This window comes from Asparagus officinalis, chromosome 8 (genome assembly GCF_001876935.1).
Source record: "Asparagus officinalis chromosome 8, Aspof.V1, whole genome shotgun sequence".
Taxonomy (NCBI): domain Eukaryota; kingdom Viridiplantae; phylum Streptophyta; class Magnoliopsida; order Asparagales; family Asparagaceae; genus Asparagus; species Asparagus officinalis.
Window position 1 is genome coordinate 3,203,915 of NC_033801.1, and position 16,112 is coordinate 3,220,026.

General features: G+C 32.4%; 1 protein-coding gene across 1 annotated transcript; it reads left to right on the plus strand.

The window, feature by feature from the left end:
* LOC109822741 lies at positions 2,921-16,106 on the plus strand. Its single transcript, XM_020388987.1, has 2 exons — positions 2,921-3,300; positions 15,505-16,106. Exon 1 carries the CDS (start codon positions 3,102-3,104, stop codon positions 3,276-3,278), a length of 177 nt encoding a protein of 58 aa, XP_020244576.1. The 5' UTR covers positions 2,921-3,101; the 3' UTR covers positions 3,279-3,300; positions 15,505-16,106.

The following is a 16,112-nucleotide window of genomic DNA, read 5'->3' on the forward strand; positions in this document are numbered from 1 at the left end:
TTAAAAGATCAGGGATCAAAATTAATATCCTATAGATAACACAATCATAGCTCTTCGTCGTGATTGATACAACTGTTATTCATCTCTAACTATGGAGAAATTACTATCTCTACAAATTGCATTAATTTTAGCAACATCAAACTAGCTTATGACAATCACTTCAATTATAAATTAAAGTAGCTGTAGGTAAATTGAAAATTGCGACCCAATATTTTAAGATCTCTAGTTATTAAACATCTAAAATTTCTCTTATTCTTCAAATTCACTAATATTTTATTTTCAAATATGATCAAACAACTTTCCTAGAAAAATGATCAAACAAATTCTAGCAAATATATTTTCACAAGAGGTGATTTAAGGGGGAAAAAGGAAGATTTTCAGATCTGACAAACTATCACATACCGTCACAATAAAAGGGGGAAAAATTTTCTGCACTTGGGAAAAGAATATCAACATAGTTTAGAGAAAAATGATAAAAATTAACAAAACAACTATAAAGTACCCAAAAAAAATTAATCACCGTTTTACTCGCATAACCTTGAAGTTGCATAAGATTTCTGATGTCTTTGAAAGAGGGGAAGCAGTTTCAAAAAGGCGAGTTCAAAACCCTAAACTCAACTCGCATAACCTTTTTAAGGTTCTGACACGTGTCCATTAGCAAGCGTCCGGACAAAGAAGGATAAATTTTACAATACCCCCCAGAAACTTTGCGGTGCCTCAGAGAAACCCTAAACTTCTGAAATTTAAAGGAACTCCCTATCGGTGTTAATGGATCAATGAGGTACACAATCAAAATAACGGTCCACGATGTAATTCATTAACGCCGTTAAGGGGTCCGTCGGAATATTTAAAAGTTAATAAGTGTTTTGTGAGACACCTCAAAGTTCAGGGTGGGTTTGATAGTAAAAAGGTTCACGATGCTGTGCAGCCCCACAAATTGAGGTTTTTTGTGAAATTTAGCCAACAAAGAACTCACTAACTAGATGGGCTTTGATTTGGGCTTCAAATTTACAGGCCAATCGAAACCAAGCAAATCAGTTTAATTACGGGATGACCAAATTCAAGTTGATATTCGATTTTTTTTTTTTTATGTTTTTCATCCTTTGGTTATTTTTCAACTACTATTGATGCTGTGGTTCTAAGATATAAAAGAGTATGAATCATGAAAGACACAGCGATGAAAAGTTCATACCTTTGTCTAAAGTCGTTTGATCGCTTGCTAGTTATATACATCCGATAAAAATTTTATCAGTAACAATTTCGTCTCAACAAGAAATATCGATGACAGAGGAGGAGAGCACTAAGATTGAGAATTAATTCTCTCCTTCTTCTAATGCATAAAAGTTAGCTGGAGACTGGACTTAATTTATAATCTCCAACAAATCCTTCATACATGAAAACCTATTTCCATCCATAGTAGAAACACTATTTCCATCCTTCACATGAAAACCAAGATTCCTTGGGGGATTTTTTTAAAAGAAAAGGAAAAAGAAAAAAGGAAAAAAATCCTACTTCTTAAGTGATTAGGAATTATATAATGAATTGACAAACAATAGTCATCCGGTCTCTATCAGATTTAGCTGGTGCTTCAAACTCTGTAATTTAGAGGAGAAAAGTGGGTTGTTTCCGATTTAATTCCTTTAATATTTTTGAATCGGTCCATGGTATCATTGCAACAGCTACTAGGTCCTCGGTTCTTTTAAATTGCTCAAAAATTATTGGCCCAACTCATTTAGAATGTCATTAAGTCTCCCAATTCTTATAAATTATTTCCAATTAAGATTTTTTTGATTCTTAGTCCCTTGCATTTTTAGTATTTTGTATTTGTTCCTCAAATCTTTATATTTTGATATTTAGCCCCCAAAATTATAATAATATGTTGATATTACTCCATGTAGTATGGATTACTGTTAAAACCCCTAAAACATGGTTGAATTATCTTAACCATTGTTAGCTAATTACCAATATTCCCTCAATAGTTTAACATTCAGTCGTCACTCCTCTATCTCTCCCTCCCTCCCTATGTCCTTGAGAAAGGAGGTTTCTTACCGAAGGGAAGAGGAAGAAAAGAGAATGTGTTTAGCAGATATGGATTAGGGGCTCCCAACGTGTTATGGTTCAACAATCGTCAGTTTGGGTTTATTAATTGGTAATCAAGGGTCATAAAATGTCTACTAATTTTTGTGCTTAAAGAAAGTGGCATTTCCTAGAAACCACCTTAAGTGGCATTTCCTAAAAACCACCTTAAAATAGAGTAATTATAGGGAAACTGTCTTTAATTTTTTTTAATTTTTACATAAATCACCTGTAAAGTGTGATTTTATTGCAATCAACAACCTCAGAGTTAGCATTTTCACTAAAAAACCAAAACTACCCTTAAAAACTTATATTCAAGTATATGACTCATTTTTTTAGTGTTTAGTCTTGTTAGGATACAGCTCACGTACCTTGAACTTGCATTTTTTTAAGCTTATTTTTTTTACTTTTTAGTGAAAATTTGTCTGGGAGATGATTCATTGTAACAAAAACATACTTTAAAGGTTGTATGTATAAATTGAAATTGGAAGCTGATTTTCATATAATTACCCTATCTTATGTGGTTTCTAAGAAAAAAACCATTTAAAAATATAATATTCGTGTAAAGTTACAGCGTCAACTAATCGCAGGTACTAATATCAACGTATTATGATAATTTGAAAGACAAATATCAAAATATGAAAATTTGAGGGACTAATGCAAAATTCTAAACATGTAAGGGGCTAATACAAAAGAACTCTTCAAATTAAAACCCTCTAAAGATAGCAGCAGCAGCAAGCTACAAGGCTTGGGGGCCTAATAGCAATTTCAATGATTGACGGACTCCAAATATCAAAGATGAAAGTGGTTAATAAAAAAAACCCTTATTAGTTTATTCTTCGAAGAATCAACGATCCAAAGCCAATACCGAGTCCACTCTTTTGTCTTGGGGAAGAATTAACTCTCCGAGCTCTAAAATTTCTTGTAAAAGGGGTCACCAAAGTCTCTCTCACTCTCTATACATATATATATATATATATTAAACCCTCTCCCATTCTTCTTCAATTTCCCAATCAAATCCAGAGATGGGTTTCTTCAGAAGCGTCTTCTCCTTTACCCTGGGAACAACCGTCGGCGTCTACATCGCCCAAAACTACAACGTCCCCAACATCAAGAAGATGACTAATTTCGGCATCGCCATGGCCAAGCACTACGAGGAGAACTACCGCAAGCGCAAGAAGGGCGACGATGATTCGAATTAAGTGGGAAAAAATTGGAACCCAGGTTAATTTCCCCCCCCTTTAAAAGAACCCTTTTCTTGGTTTTCGTTATTTTCTACTGTAATGGATTCTCTAGGATTGTTGTCGTGCATTATTATGTCAAATCGCGATGTGGGTCGGTAGTTTCTTTAATGATTGTTGAATTATATTCTTAAAATTAAAAGGAAATCAAGGTTTCTTTTTCCCCAATCTGAATTGAGTTCATTGATAGTGTAGTTTTTGTATGTTTGCATCGAACTGGGATCTGCATTTGATGGTGTTTTCGTATGTTTGGTTGTATCTTCTGCTGATTTGCGTTGGGGTTAGCATGTATTCAATCGGAGTACGAGGATTGTGTGATAACATTTAAGTATCAGTGGATCGAAAGATATGTGCCGCACCAGTTTTTGGACTGTGCATTGCCGAACCATCAAAGATATGTCCTCATTCTTCAATAACAAATTTGCTTTTGTCATATCTCTGTGGTATATCGAATTGAATGATAACTACACAACTTGAAGGCATCTTGTGATGTTTTGCTGATAAAAATGACATCACGATGGCACAACAGGTTTTGGCATTCGTATAACTTTCACATTCTTTCAGCAATAAGACTCGGATAGCAAGACGAGAGTGAGAAGGAGCAAAAAGATTATGCACTTTTCGCGAGCCAATCAAACACAACAAAGGTACCATTTTATTATTGCTTGGAGCGGGACCTTCAACAAAGATTTTGGGTGTTGATGGATAACACAAGCAAAGTATGACATACCACCTTCCATCCGTAATGCACAAATGGTGCTTTTGGAGCTCCTGACTGTCAATATTGTACCCTGTTGCTGAAGATGCTTTTGGAGTAGAGGCATCGACCATAAACTGCCCTTTATCCAAGAAAGCTCCATTTTGATTGGTGAGCACAAAACAAAGAAGATATGGAGCACTTGATCAGTGAGTTGGATACTTCTTGACTGCCAGTAGGATTACCGATATCTCATACCGATATCTCACTGACAGAAGCCCAATACATCTCCCTGTTTGGCTTTGTTTACTAATCTAAGCAATTGGAAGAAGACCCTCGTGTGTAAGGACCATCCTATGCCATATTGCAGAGTATTGTATTAAATTATAATTTGTTTAGTGAAGACTATAGCCTCATTCTAAGGGAAGCTACCCAGTCAACAACATTTAGCTTTGGGGGATGTCTTGAGTGCACCATCCCTAGGTTAATTCAATGAGAAGGGCACCTATCGGCCCAAAACCTTTGATGAACTTCTAGCAGTAGCCCCTGAGAGCCATAACTTTCTTAGGTCCGGTTGAGTGAGAATGACCTAAAATCTTTTGATTATCAAGTAGGCTTTTCATCTTCCTTCACATCATGCAGTTACGATGTAGTTTGTTCCTAGTTCCTCTAAGGTGTCAATTATAGTAAGGTATAATGCCAGCTTTGTATTGGACCTTGTTGATATGAATTGGGTTTGGTTAGATCAGGAACATCACATTTGTTGGCTATATATATCGTTTTTTTAATCATGATGCATCTCTTTGTGAGTGATTTTCCTTCTTAGCAGTTTTGTACTTAATATGGTGCTTACTTTGCTTGATTTGGCAGTTTTAAGTGTGGATAGGTGATTTATTGTCATGATGGACTATCAATAAAAATTGGCAAAAAAAATCGCGAGTTATATAACTAATAAAATTGTGAATTTGGACTTCCACGAAATTATATGCAGATAGGTTTGAACAACTAAAGACCAAAAATCATGACTTATAGCTCATAAAATCGTGCATTTTGGCCTCTAATAAAATTATTTGCCAATAGCTCGGAACGATTAAAAATAGTTAAAAATCATTGCTTATAGCTTATGAGATCCTGAGTTTGGCCTCAGCGAAATTATTTACCAATGACTTGGGATGATAAAAAATGAATCATGAATTTTAGATTCTATGAAATTATTTTCTAATGGATAGAAGCAAGAAAAAATTTATCACAAATCACGGTTTATAGCTCATAAAATCCTAAACTTTAGCCTTTACGAAATTATTTGCCAATAGATGGAAATGACTTGAAAATGGCTAAAGAATTATCAGTTATGACTCATGAAATTGTGAATTTTAGACTTCGTAAAATTATTTTTCAATGGGTAAAAACTATTAAAAATGGACACAAATCATGAGTTATAGCTCTTAAAATCCTAAATTTTCGACTTCGTGGAATTATTTGACAATGAGTAGAGATGATTAAAACTAGGTAAAAAACGTGGGTTAAAACTCATAAAATCATGAATTTTAACCTCTATAAAATTATTTGTCAATGGCTCGGAATAACTAAAACTTTCCTCAAGTCATGAGTTATAGCTTATGAAATCGTGAATTTTGACCTCCATGAATTTATTTGTCAATTTGTGGGAATGAATAAAAGTGGCCATAAGTCATTGATTATAACTCATAAAATCGTAAATTTTGACCTCTGCAAAATTATTTACCATGGGTTCATAATGACTAAAAATGACAAGAAATTATGGGCTATAGCCTATGAAATTTTGAATTTTGACATTAGTGAAATTATTTACCAATGGGCAAAAATAACTAAAAATAGCTGAAAATCGTTGGTTGTAGCACATAAAATCGTGAATTTTGGCCTCTACGAAATTAGTTGCCAGTTCGAAATGACTAAAAATGGTTAGAAATTATGGGCTATACCTTCTAAAATCGTGAATTTTAGCCTCAAAAAAATTATGTTCCAATGCATAAGAATGACTTTAAAAAGCCAAAAATCATTGGTTATAGCTCATGAAATCATAAATTTTATCTCCGTGAAATTATTTGTCAATGGCTCAGAACAATTAAAAATGGTCAAAATTCATGAGTTATAGCTAATGAAATAATAAAATTTGGACTCCATTAAATTATTTTTTTGATGGATATAAATCACCACAAATTGCTAAAAATTATAGGTTATAGTTTATGATATTTTGAACTTTCGCCTCTGTGAAATTATTTGTCAATGACTCGAAACGATTAAAAATGGTCAAAAATCGTTGGTAAGAGCTCATCAAATAATGAACTTTAGCCTCTGCAAAGTTATTTATCAAGGGGTTGGAACGACTTAAAATGATAAAAAATTATGATTTGTAGCATATAAAATCATAAATTTTGGGCTATGCGGAATTATTTTCTAATAGGTAGAAACAAGAAAAAATGGCTACAAATCATGAGTTATAGCTCACAAAATCATGAATTTTGGCCTCTATAGAATTGTTTGACAATGGGTAGAAATAACTAAAACTAACAAAAAATTATGGGTCATATAGCTCATGAAGTCGTAAATTTTGGTCATTTATGAAATTAGTTGTCATTGACTCGAAAGATTAAAAATTTCTAGAAATCATGGGTCATATCTCATAAAATCGTTAATTTTGACATCCATAAAATTATTTGCAATATTGGTCAGAATGAATAAAAATTCCCAAAAACCGTTAGTTATAACTCATGAAAACTTGAATTTTGGCCCTACAAAATTATTTTCAGTGGCTCGGAATGACTAAAAATGGCGAGATGTCGTGTGTGATAGCTCATAATATTGTGAATTTTGGCCTTCGCGAAACTATTTATTAATGGGTCGGAACTAATAAAAATGACCCTAAATCATGGGGTTATAACTTATAAAATTTTAGATTTTAGTCTCAGTGAAATTATTTACTAATGGAATAGAATATAAAAAAAACAAAAATTATGGGTTTTATAGCTCATGATATTGTGAAATTTGGCCTCCGTGAAATATTTTGTGAATGGAAATAAACGACTAAGAATGGCAAAAAAATTATGGGTTATAGCTCATAAAATCATAAATTTTGGTCTCCACATAATTATCCGCCAAATGCTCGAAACGAATAAGGATGACCAGGAATCATAGACTTGTAAATTTTGGCCTCTGTGAAATTGTTTGTCAAATGGTTAACACTAATGAAAATGGCCACAAATCATGAGTTATATAGCCAATAAAATCTTGAAGTTTAATCTCCGCAAAACTATTAGTTAATGGGTACAAAGGACTAAAATTGACTAAAAATCATGAGTTATGACTCACAAAATTATTTGGTAATAACTCGAAACAACCAAAAATAGCCGTAAATTATGGGTTAATGCTCATGAAATCGTCATTTTTGGACTCTGTAAAATTATTTGCTAATGAGTAGAAACAATTAACTATTTTAGAAATTGTGGGTTGCTCATGAAGTCATAAACCTTTTACTACGCAAAATTATTTTTCATTGGGTTGGAATGATAAAATAAGACTAAAAATCATGGACTATAGCTCATGAAAGCATGAATTTTTTACTCTATGAAATTATTTTGCGATGAGTGGATATGAGTAAAATGATCACAAATCGTGAGTTATAGTTCATGAAATCATGAATTTTGAATAACGCAAAATTATTTTCTAATGTGTAGAGCTCATGAAATCGTGAATTTTGGACAACGCAAAATTATTTTCTAATGTGTAGAAACTACTAAAAATGGCTATAAATCATAGATCGTAACTCATGAAAACATGAACTTTAGCCTCTGCGATATTATTTGCCGATTGGTTGAAAAGTATAAAATGACCACAAATCATGAGTTATAGCTAATGAATGTTTGAATTTTGGCATCCATGAAATTATTTATCAATGAGTCGGAATGACTAAAATGATAAAAATTCATGGATTATAGTTTTGAAATTGTGTTAGACTTTTCAAGATTTTTTGCCAATAGCTTAAAATAACTAAAAATGACCAGAAATCATGTGTTATAGCTCATAAAATTATGAATTTTAGATTATACAAAATTAATTGCTAATGTGTAGAAATAATAAAAAAATAGCTAAAATTCATGGGTTAAAACTCATAAATTGTGAATTTTTGCAAACGAAATTATTTGCTAATGCATAGAAATAACCAATAATAACCAGAAGTCATGAGTTATAGCTAAAGAAATCGTGAATTTTGACGTCCGCGAAATTATTTTTCAATGGGTCAAAATGACTAAAAAGGACAAAAAATATGGATTATAGCTCATAAAATTATGAATTTTGGCATTAATAAAATTATTTACCTATAGCATCGAACAGCTAAAAACAGTTAAAAATTATGGGTTATAGCTTATGAAAACCTGAATTTGGCCGATGTGAAATTATTAGCCAATGGGTAGAAACAACTAAAATGAGTAAAAGTCATTGATTATAGCTCATGAAATTGTGAATTTTAAATTTCGTAAATTATTTCTCAATGAGTAGAAACAATTAAAAATAGCAACAAATTGTGGTTATAGCTTATAAAAATTTAAGTTTTAGACTCCATGGAATTATTTGCCAATAGGTAGAAATGATTAAAACTGACCAAAAGTCGCGGGTTAAAGTGCATAAAATAGTGAATTTTGGTCTCCACGAAATTATTTGTCAATGGCTCAGAACGACCAGAACTTTCTAGAAATCGTTTGGAATATCTCATGAAATTATGAATCTTGAGTGACAAATCATGAAATCGTGAATTTTATACTCTACGAAACTATTTTTCTTTGGTAGACACAAGAAAAATGTTCATAAATCATATGTTATAGCTCATGAGCTGAATCTTAGGCTCCGTGAAATTATTTTTCAATGGGTAGAAATGATTAAAGATAACTAAAAATTATGGGTTATAGCTCAAGAAATTATGAATTTGTGACTCAATTATTTTTCAATAGATAGGAACAAGTAAAAATAGCCACAATAGGTTATACATCATGAAAATCTAAATTTGGTCTTCGTGGAATCATTTATCAATGGGTAGAAATGATAAAACTAGCCAAAAATCAATGAATAATTGCTCATTAATCGTGAATTCGGCCTTTGCAAATTATTTGTCAATAGCTTGGAATGAGTAAAAATTTTCAGAATTCATAGTTTATATCTCATTAAAGCATGAATTTCGACCTCTAAGAAGCTCATAAAATCATGAATTTTGGTCTCATTAAAGTAATTTACCGATGGCTCAGAATGATTAAAAATGGTCAGATATCGTGGATTATAGCTCATGAAATTTTAAATCTTGTCCTTCGCGAGGTTATTTGCCAAAAGTTTAGAATAAATAAAAATGGCAAAAATTATGGGTTATAGCTCAGAAAATCATGAATTTTAGCCTTGACAAAATTATTTACCTATAGGTGAGAACGACTAAAAAATAAAAAATATTACGGATTATAGCACATGAAATCATGAATTTTAGCCTTCGCCAAATTATCTATTAATGGGTAGAAATAACTAAAAATTACCAAAAATCATAGGTTATAGCTCGAGAAATTATGAAGTTACCTCCGCGAAATTATTCACCAATAGCGTGAAACGTCTAAAATTGCCAAAAATCATATGTTATTGCTCATGAAACCGTGAATTTTAACATTCACGAAACTATTTGTTAGTAGTTTGGAATGAATAAAAATGGCCACAAATCATAGGTTATAGTTAATAAAATCTTGAAATTTGGCCTTCATGATATTATTTATCAATGGGTCAAAATGACTAAAAATGACCAAAATTGCAGGTTATAGCTCAGAAACTGTGTTGGACTTAGTAAAATTATTTGCCAATTGTTTGAAAGAACTAAAAATGACTAAATATCATGGGTTATAACCCATGAAATCGTGAATTTTAGATTCTATGAAATTGTTTCAATTGGGTAGAAATTAGAAAAAATTACCACAAATCATAGGTTATAGCTTATGAAATCTAAACTTTAGCCTCTATAAAATTATTTTTAATGGTTAGAAATGACTAAAATTTATGGGTTTGCTCATGAAATCGTGAATTTTAATCTCTGTAAAATTATTTTTCAATGAGTAGAAACCACTAAAATGATTATAAATCGTGGGCACTGTTTTAAATATCGGTCAATAATCGATATTATCGGCCGAGTTATCGGATTTAGGAGCTCTCCGCTAGGATAAATTAGATTTTTAATCGGTTATCGTTTTTGTAGGTTTATCGGCGATTTATCGGCGTTATCGACACTTATCAGCCGATAAGTAAGACTTTTTTATCGGGATTATCGGTCCATTTTGACTAACATTATATTTTTTCAAGGCTATGATGCAAGTTTCGCTTTCTACAATTTGTTAGTGATTTTAAACATGATGATTTACATTTTGGTATGTTTATATTTCATTAAGCATGATTAGATTATATTTTTTATTTGTTATATTATATATACACATCGTCCAGTATATCACTCCGATAAATACTACTTATCCCCGATATATCCCCGATTTCCGTTATACGATAAGGATTTTGGCCATCCGATAAATCCCCGATAACCGATATTTAAAACATTGATCGTGGGTGATAGCTTATGAAATTGTGAATTTCAGAGTTGCAAAATTATTTTTTATTAGGTAATATTGACTAAAAATAGTCATAAATAATGTATTATAGCTCATAATATCATGAACTTTTACCTCCGTGAAATTATTTGCCAATAGCTCAGAATGACTAAAATTGGTCAAATTTTGTGGGTAATAAATAATTCATGAAATCCTAATTTTTGGCTTTCACAAAAAATTTCACCAGAACGACTAAGAATGATTAAAAATCATGGATTATAGCTCATGAAATCGTGACTTTGGTCTCTATGAAATTCTTTCTCAATAGGTGGGAACAAGAAAAATAGCCACAAATCATTAGTAATAGCTTATGAAATTCTAAAGTTTGGCCTCCACGGAATTATTTGCCAATGGATAGAAACTACTAAAACTGGTTGAAATCCATGGATAATAACTTATGTAATCGTAGTCTCCACGAGATTATTTGTTACTGACTCGAAATGACGAATTTTTTTAAGAACCATTGGTTATAGCTTATAAAATTGTGAATTTTGGCATTCACAAAATTATTTGCAATTGCTCAGAACAAATAAAAATGACTGAAAATTATTGGTTTATAGCTTATGAAATTATGAATTTTGGCCTCCGCAGAATTATTCACCAATGGCCAAAGTGACTACAATGGCCAGATATAATGGGTTATTGCTCGTGATATCTTAAAGTTTAGCATCGGCTAAATTATTTGCTAAATGGGCTCGAATGACTAAAAATCATGTGTTATAGCTAATTAAATTGTGAAATTTGAACTCTATGAAATTAGTTTTCAATGGGTAGAATCAATTAAAAATGATCGCAAATCGTGAGTTATATTTTATGAAATCCTAAATTTTGGATTGCATGAAATTATTTGTGTATGGGTAGAAATGATTAAAATTGGCCAAACTCGTTAGTTATAGCACACAAAATCGTGTTTGACTTTGCAAAATTGTTTGCTAATTGGCTCGAAACAATTAAAAATGACCAAAAATCGTGGGTTATAGTCTATGAAATCTCGAATTTTGGACTTTGTGAATTTTTCCCATAGATTTGAAACAAGAAAAAATGACCACAACTTGTAGGTTATAGCTCGTGAAATATTGAATCTTGGCCCCTATGTAATTATTTTTCAATAGTTAAAAGCGACTAAAATGGTTAAAAATCATATATTATTGCTCATGAAGTTGTAAATTTTGGACATTGCAAATTTATTATCCAATTGGTTAGAAACCACTAAAAATGACCACAAATCGTGGGGTGGTAGCTCATTAAATCATGAATTTGGATTACGTGGAATTATTTGTGTATGGGTAGAAACGATTAAAATTGGCCAAACTCGTTAGTTATAGCACACAAAATCGTGTTTGACTTTGCAAAATTGTTTGCTAATGGCTCGAAACAATTAAAAATGACCAAAAATCGTGGGTTATAGCCCATGAAATCTCGAATTTTGGACTTTGTGAATTTTTTTTCCCATAGATTAGAAACAAGAAAAAATGGCCACAATTTGTAGGTTATGGCTCGTGAAATATTGAATCTTGGCCCCCATGTAATTATTTTTCAATAGTTAAAAGCGACTAAAATGGTTAAAAATCATATATTGTTGCTCATGAAATTGTAAATTTTGGACACTGCAAAATTATTATCCAATTGGTAGAGACCACTAAAAATAACCACAAATCGTGGGGTGATAGCTCATTAAATCATGAATTCGGATTACGTGGAATTATTTTTCAATGGGTAGAAATAACTCAAAATAGCCAAAAATCGTGGGTTGTAGCTCATGTTGCCATGAAATTTTATCTTTGTAAAATTATGTCAATGGCTTAAAATAACTAAAATTGGTAAAAAATCGTGGGTAATAAATAACTCATGAAATCCTGAATTTTAGCTTTCACAAATTTTTTTGGCAATAGATCGGAATGACTAAAAATGACTAAAAATCATGTGTTGTAGGTCATATAATAGTGAATTTTGGACCCTGTGTAATTATTTCTAATGGGTAGATACAAGAAAAAATGGAAATATAATGAGAAAAAAGGATTTTTCGTGTATTTCTAATGTGTTCCTTGATTCAGGTGGGTATCAAATCATAATAGATCCCTATATTTACCTGTTCAATCACGTAGGTGGTAATGTCAAATTGTCACAACTTACTGCATTGTTTGTTTATGATTCATGCTAGTCTAAAGCCGAAGTGTTGGTATCGGTTTTGCAATGTTTGATTGAGACTGGGCTAGTGTGAGATAGCCTTCATGTGCATCAAGGCTGCGGAAACTTTGTGATATGTTTGTGTCTATCAAGTTTCACATTGACTGTATAGATGGTTTGATGTAGATTTATGGACATTTGGGTTCCACCAGGCTATGAACTTACAGATCATGGACTACTTTATCATACCATTTTATGTTCATTCCATACCAAAAACATATTCTTACAGTAGGAAGATGTCATAGAAGAGTATGTCAATAGATAATATGTTTCATATGGATCTTTGAGTTGCTGCATTCTATAATGGATTAAGAATAGGCTCGACTGATTTCATGTGGCACTGTTCATTTTGGTTGTTAACTTGCAGTATTTTAATACCTGACTTAGTCAAAAAAAGTGGTTACTTCTTTTGTTTTTGCCCTCCTGCCCGCACGCCCTCCCTCCTTTTCTTTTTGTGACACTAATATGTAAATGTGCTGTTGCCCACAATTTTATTTTATTCTTTGGTTTATGGATAATCCTAAATAAGGAGAGTCAAAAGTGCAATACCCATATTTGCGGTGTCAAAGTGACACCCTAGTGAGCAACTCTAATCCAAGTGCATGATTTTGTATAAAGAAGGATTTTTCGTTGCAGTTTTGGTGTTAAAATTTGCTAGACCATTTACAAGAAAATTGCCTTTGTGCTAAGTATGTGAGACATGAAGATAGGAACTGTCAAGAAAATCACACTTTCAAGCAAAATGAACGCACAATTCTGCACTGTAGCTGAAAACGGGCCTTTAGTAACTTTTGGTACAACTGCCTCTAAACCCCCTTCACATTCAACATTGTTCATCATCTTCTAAGCCTTAGGATCTACTGAATCTAGAATAAGGAAGTGTCATGATAATTTAGGAGGCTAGCTCTCTTTGTCCTTTTATCCATAGGGAAACATTGAGCTGAACATTTGAATTGGAATTGTATATTTATTTCTTCAAGTTGTTCATGGTCTAAGTTTTTCGAGATATCTTATGAGGGAGCTAGAACCAATGATTTCAGCATATTTGTCTGAAATGGATTAGACACTCTGGACTCTGGAGCTGTTTCAGATTCAAGAAACCAAAATTATGTGTCAGCGCGGCGTTGACTCAAATAATCTAATGATTGCGAGGCAAACAACATGAAGCTTATATCACTTAAACAAACAAATAAAAAATCCTAAAATGTTGACACTTTGTAAGCATGTGTCGTGCTTTACATGGTAGAAGTTATAGGTTTAGATCATTAAGAGTTCATGTAGTTTTCTTTCTCATTTGAATAAAAAATGTCCAAACTACTATCGGGTTTAATGTGTGCACATAACCACTTGCACGCATGAACATAGTCAGCATATGATCTCCTTTTATCCTATTTTTATGGATTATCATATAGGTCTATGCATGTCTTGTCTTGTGTCCATGACTCCATGTCCTAGGATATAAGGTACATAATTATATATGGAATTAACCATATTGATTTGATATGACTACACAAGGAATTATATCTGAAAATCTATACTACTCGTCATACTAAAATATTTGGAAGGTTTGTCAAAATGTTAAAATAAAAATAAATGTAGAGATAAGTGTCGATTGGATCGAAAAGTGGGGACATGAATGAGGTGAATCTAAATCTGAACAACTTTTGTGCTGCAATTCATCTATGAGCAAAGTTCAGTTTTTAAAATCAACTTTTAGGACTTGTCAAGGGAACATGTCTGTAATATACTTTGCTTTTCAAAGAAGAAAAAAGGATTTCTGTGGATCACCTTGGAAAATAATAGCATGCAACTGAGGTATCATTGATACTGTAAAACATCTCTCTCTGTGGAGATAATTCAATGATTCTGATCTCTTGATACTTGGAAGCTAACTTTGATCAACATGATCGAGAGATGCTGCCTTTTGGCGGACTGCACTTATATATGTTGATTGTTTCATTTTTTCGTGCACACTAATGGATTATCACTCATTGATGCATTCATAGTTAGGCTAAGGCCATATTGGACTGCACTTATATATGTTGATTGTTTCATTTTTTTCGTGCACACTAATGGATTATCACTCATTGATGCATTCATAGTTATGCTAAGGCCATATTGGACTGCACTTATATATGTTGATTGTTTCATTTTTTTTCGTGCACACTAATGGATTATCACTCATTGATGCATTCATAGTTATGCTAAGGCCATATTGGACTGCACTTATATATGTTGATTGTTTCATTTTTTTTCGTGCACACTAATGGATTATCACTCATTGATGCATTCATAGTTATGCTAAGGCCATATTGGACTGCACTTATATATGTTGATTGTTTCATTTTTTTTCGTGCACACTAATGGATTATCACTCATTGATGCATTCATAGTTATGCTAAGGCCATATTGGATGCTATGGAAATAGAAGCAATGCCAGTATATGGACTCTGAGGGCTCCCTTTCTTATGTGATTAAAACCATTAACAGGCTTTTAGGTTTTGTCTTGGTTCTGTTTTGGTTTGTTTTTAGTTTGAATTGGTTTGATATTATCAAGTCACCTACTGTTTTACAATGGTTTGCAGTTTTGCACGGATGGTTGTTTTCTCCCAGTGAATTTACATATTATTTTTTTTTTCTCATGCAGACATTAATGTAAGGCAAGAAAATTTATATTATATCTCATGCATTGAATGCTAAAGAGGCCAGCAACAAATTAGAGTTCTGTTCGGAGGAAGGTTGTTTATCCTGGTTGTTTTTGTTTCCTTTTTTATGTCCTATATGGCCATGGCTTTCTACAAATAGACCAATGTGATCATGGCCTTCAGAAATATAGTTACCGAAAATTTTGGTTTGAAATTACTTGATGCTCGCTATTTCTCAATCTAGTTTTAGTTTCTTTTATATTGCCAATTTTTCGGTGTTTCTCGTGAATTTTTCTAATCCTTATTGACATGCATTCTAGTTTGTGGTAGCCCTGCGCGAAACCCCTAATTATGGTGATTTTGTGAAAATTCCCCTATTTCTATTTCCTGAAATCCTTCAGGTCTGATACAAAATCCCTCATGCCCTGAGAAATAAAAAGGCCTCCCCCTTCACCATGCAGTTGGACCTGGCTAAATGTTAAAATGCTGTTGAATTCTTATTTTTTAATTACCATTTCTCTAACTCCAATTCATTTTAAGGAAAATTAAGTTTTTGCTTATATTTCTAGTTTATTTCATTAACATCTTTCGTATGTATGATAGCAGGTGA

Bases quoted from the DNA above. Each gene is read 5' to 3' on its own strand.
- LOC109822741 (XM_020388987.1), top strand. From the start codon at position 3,102: ATGGGTTTCTTCAGAAGCGTCTTCTCCTTTACCCTGGGAACAACCGTC.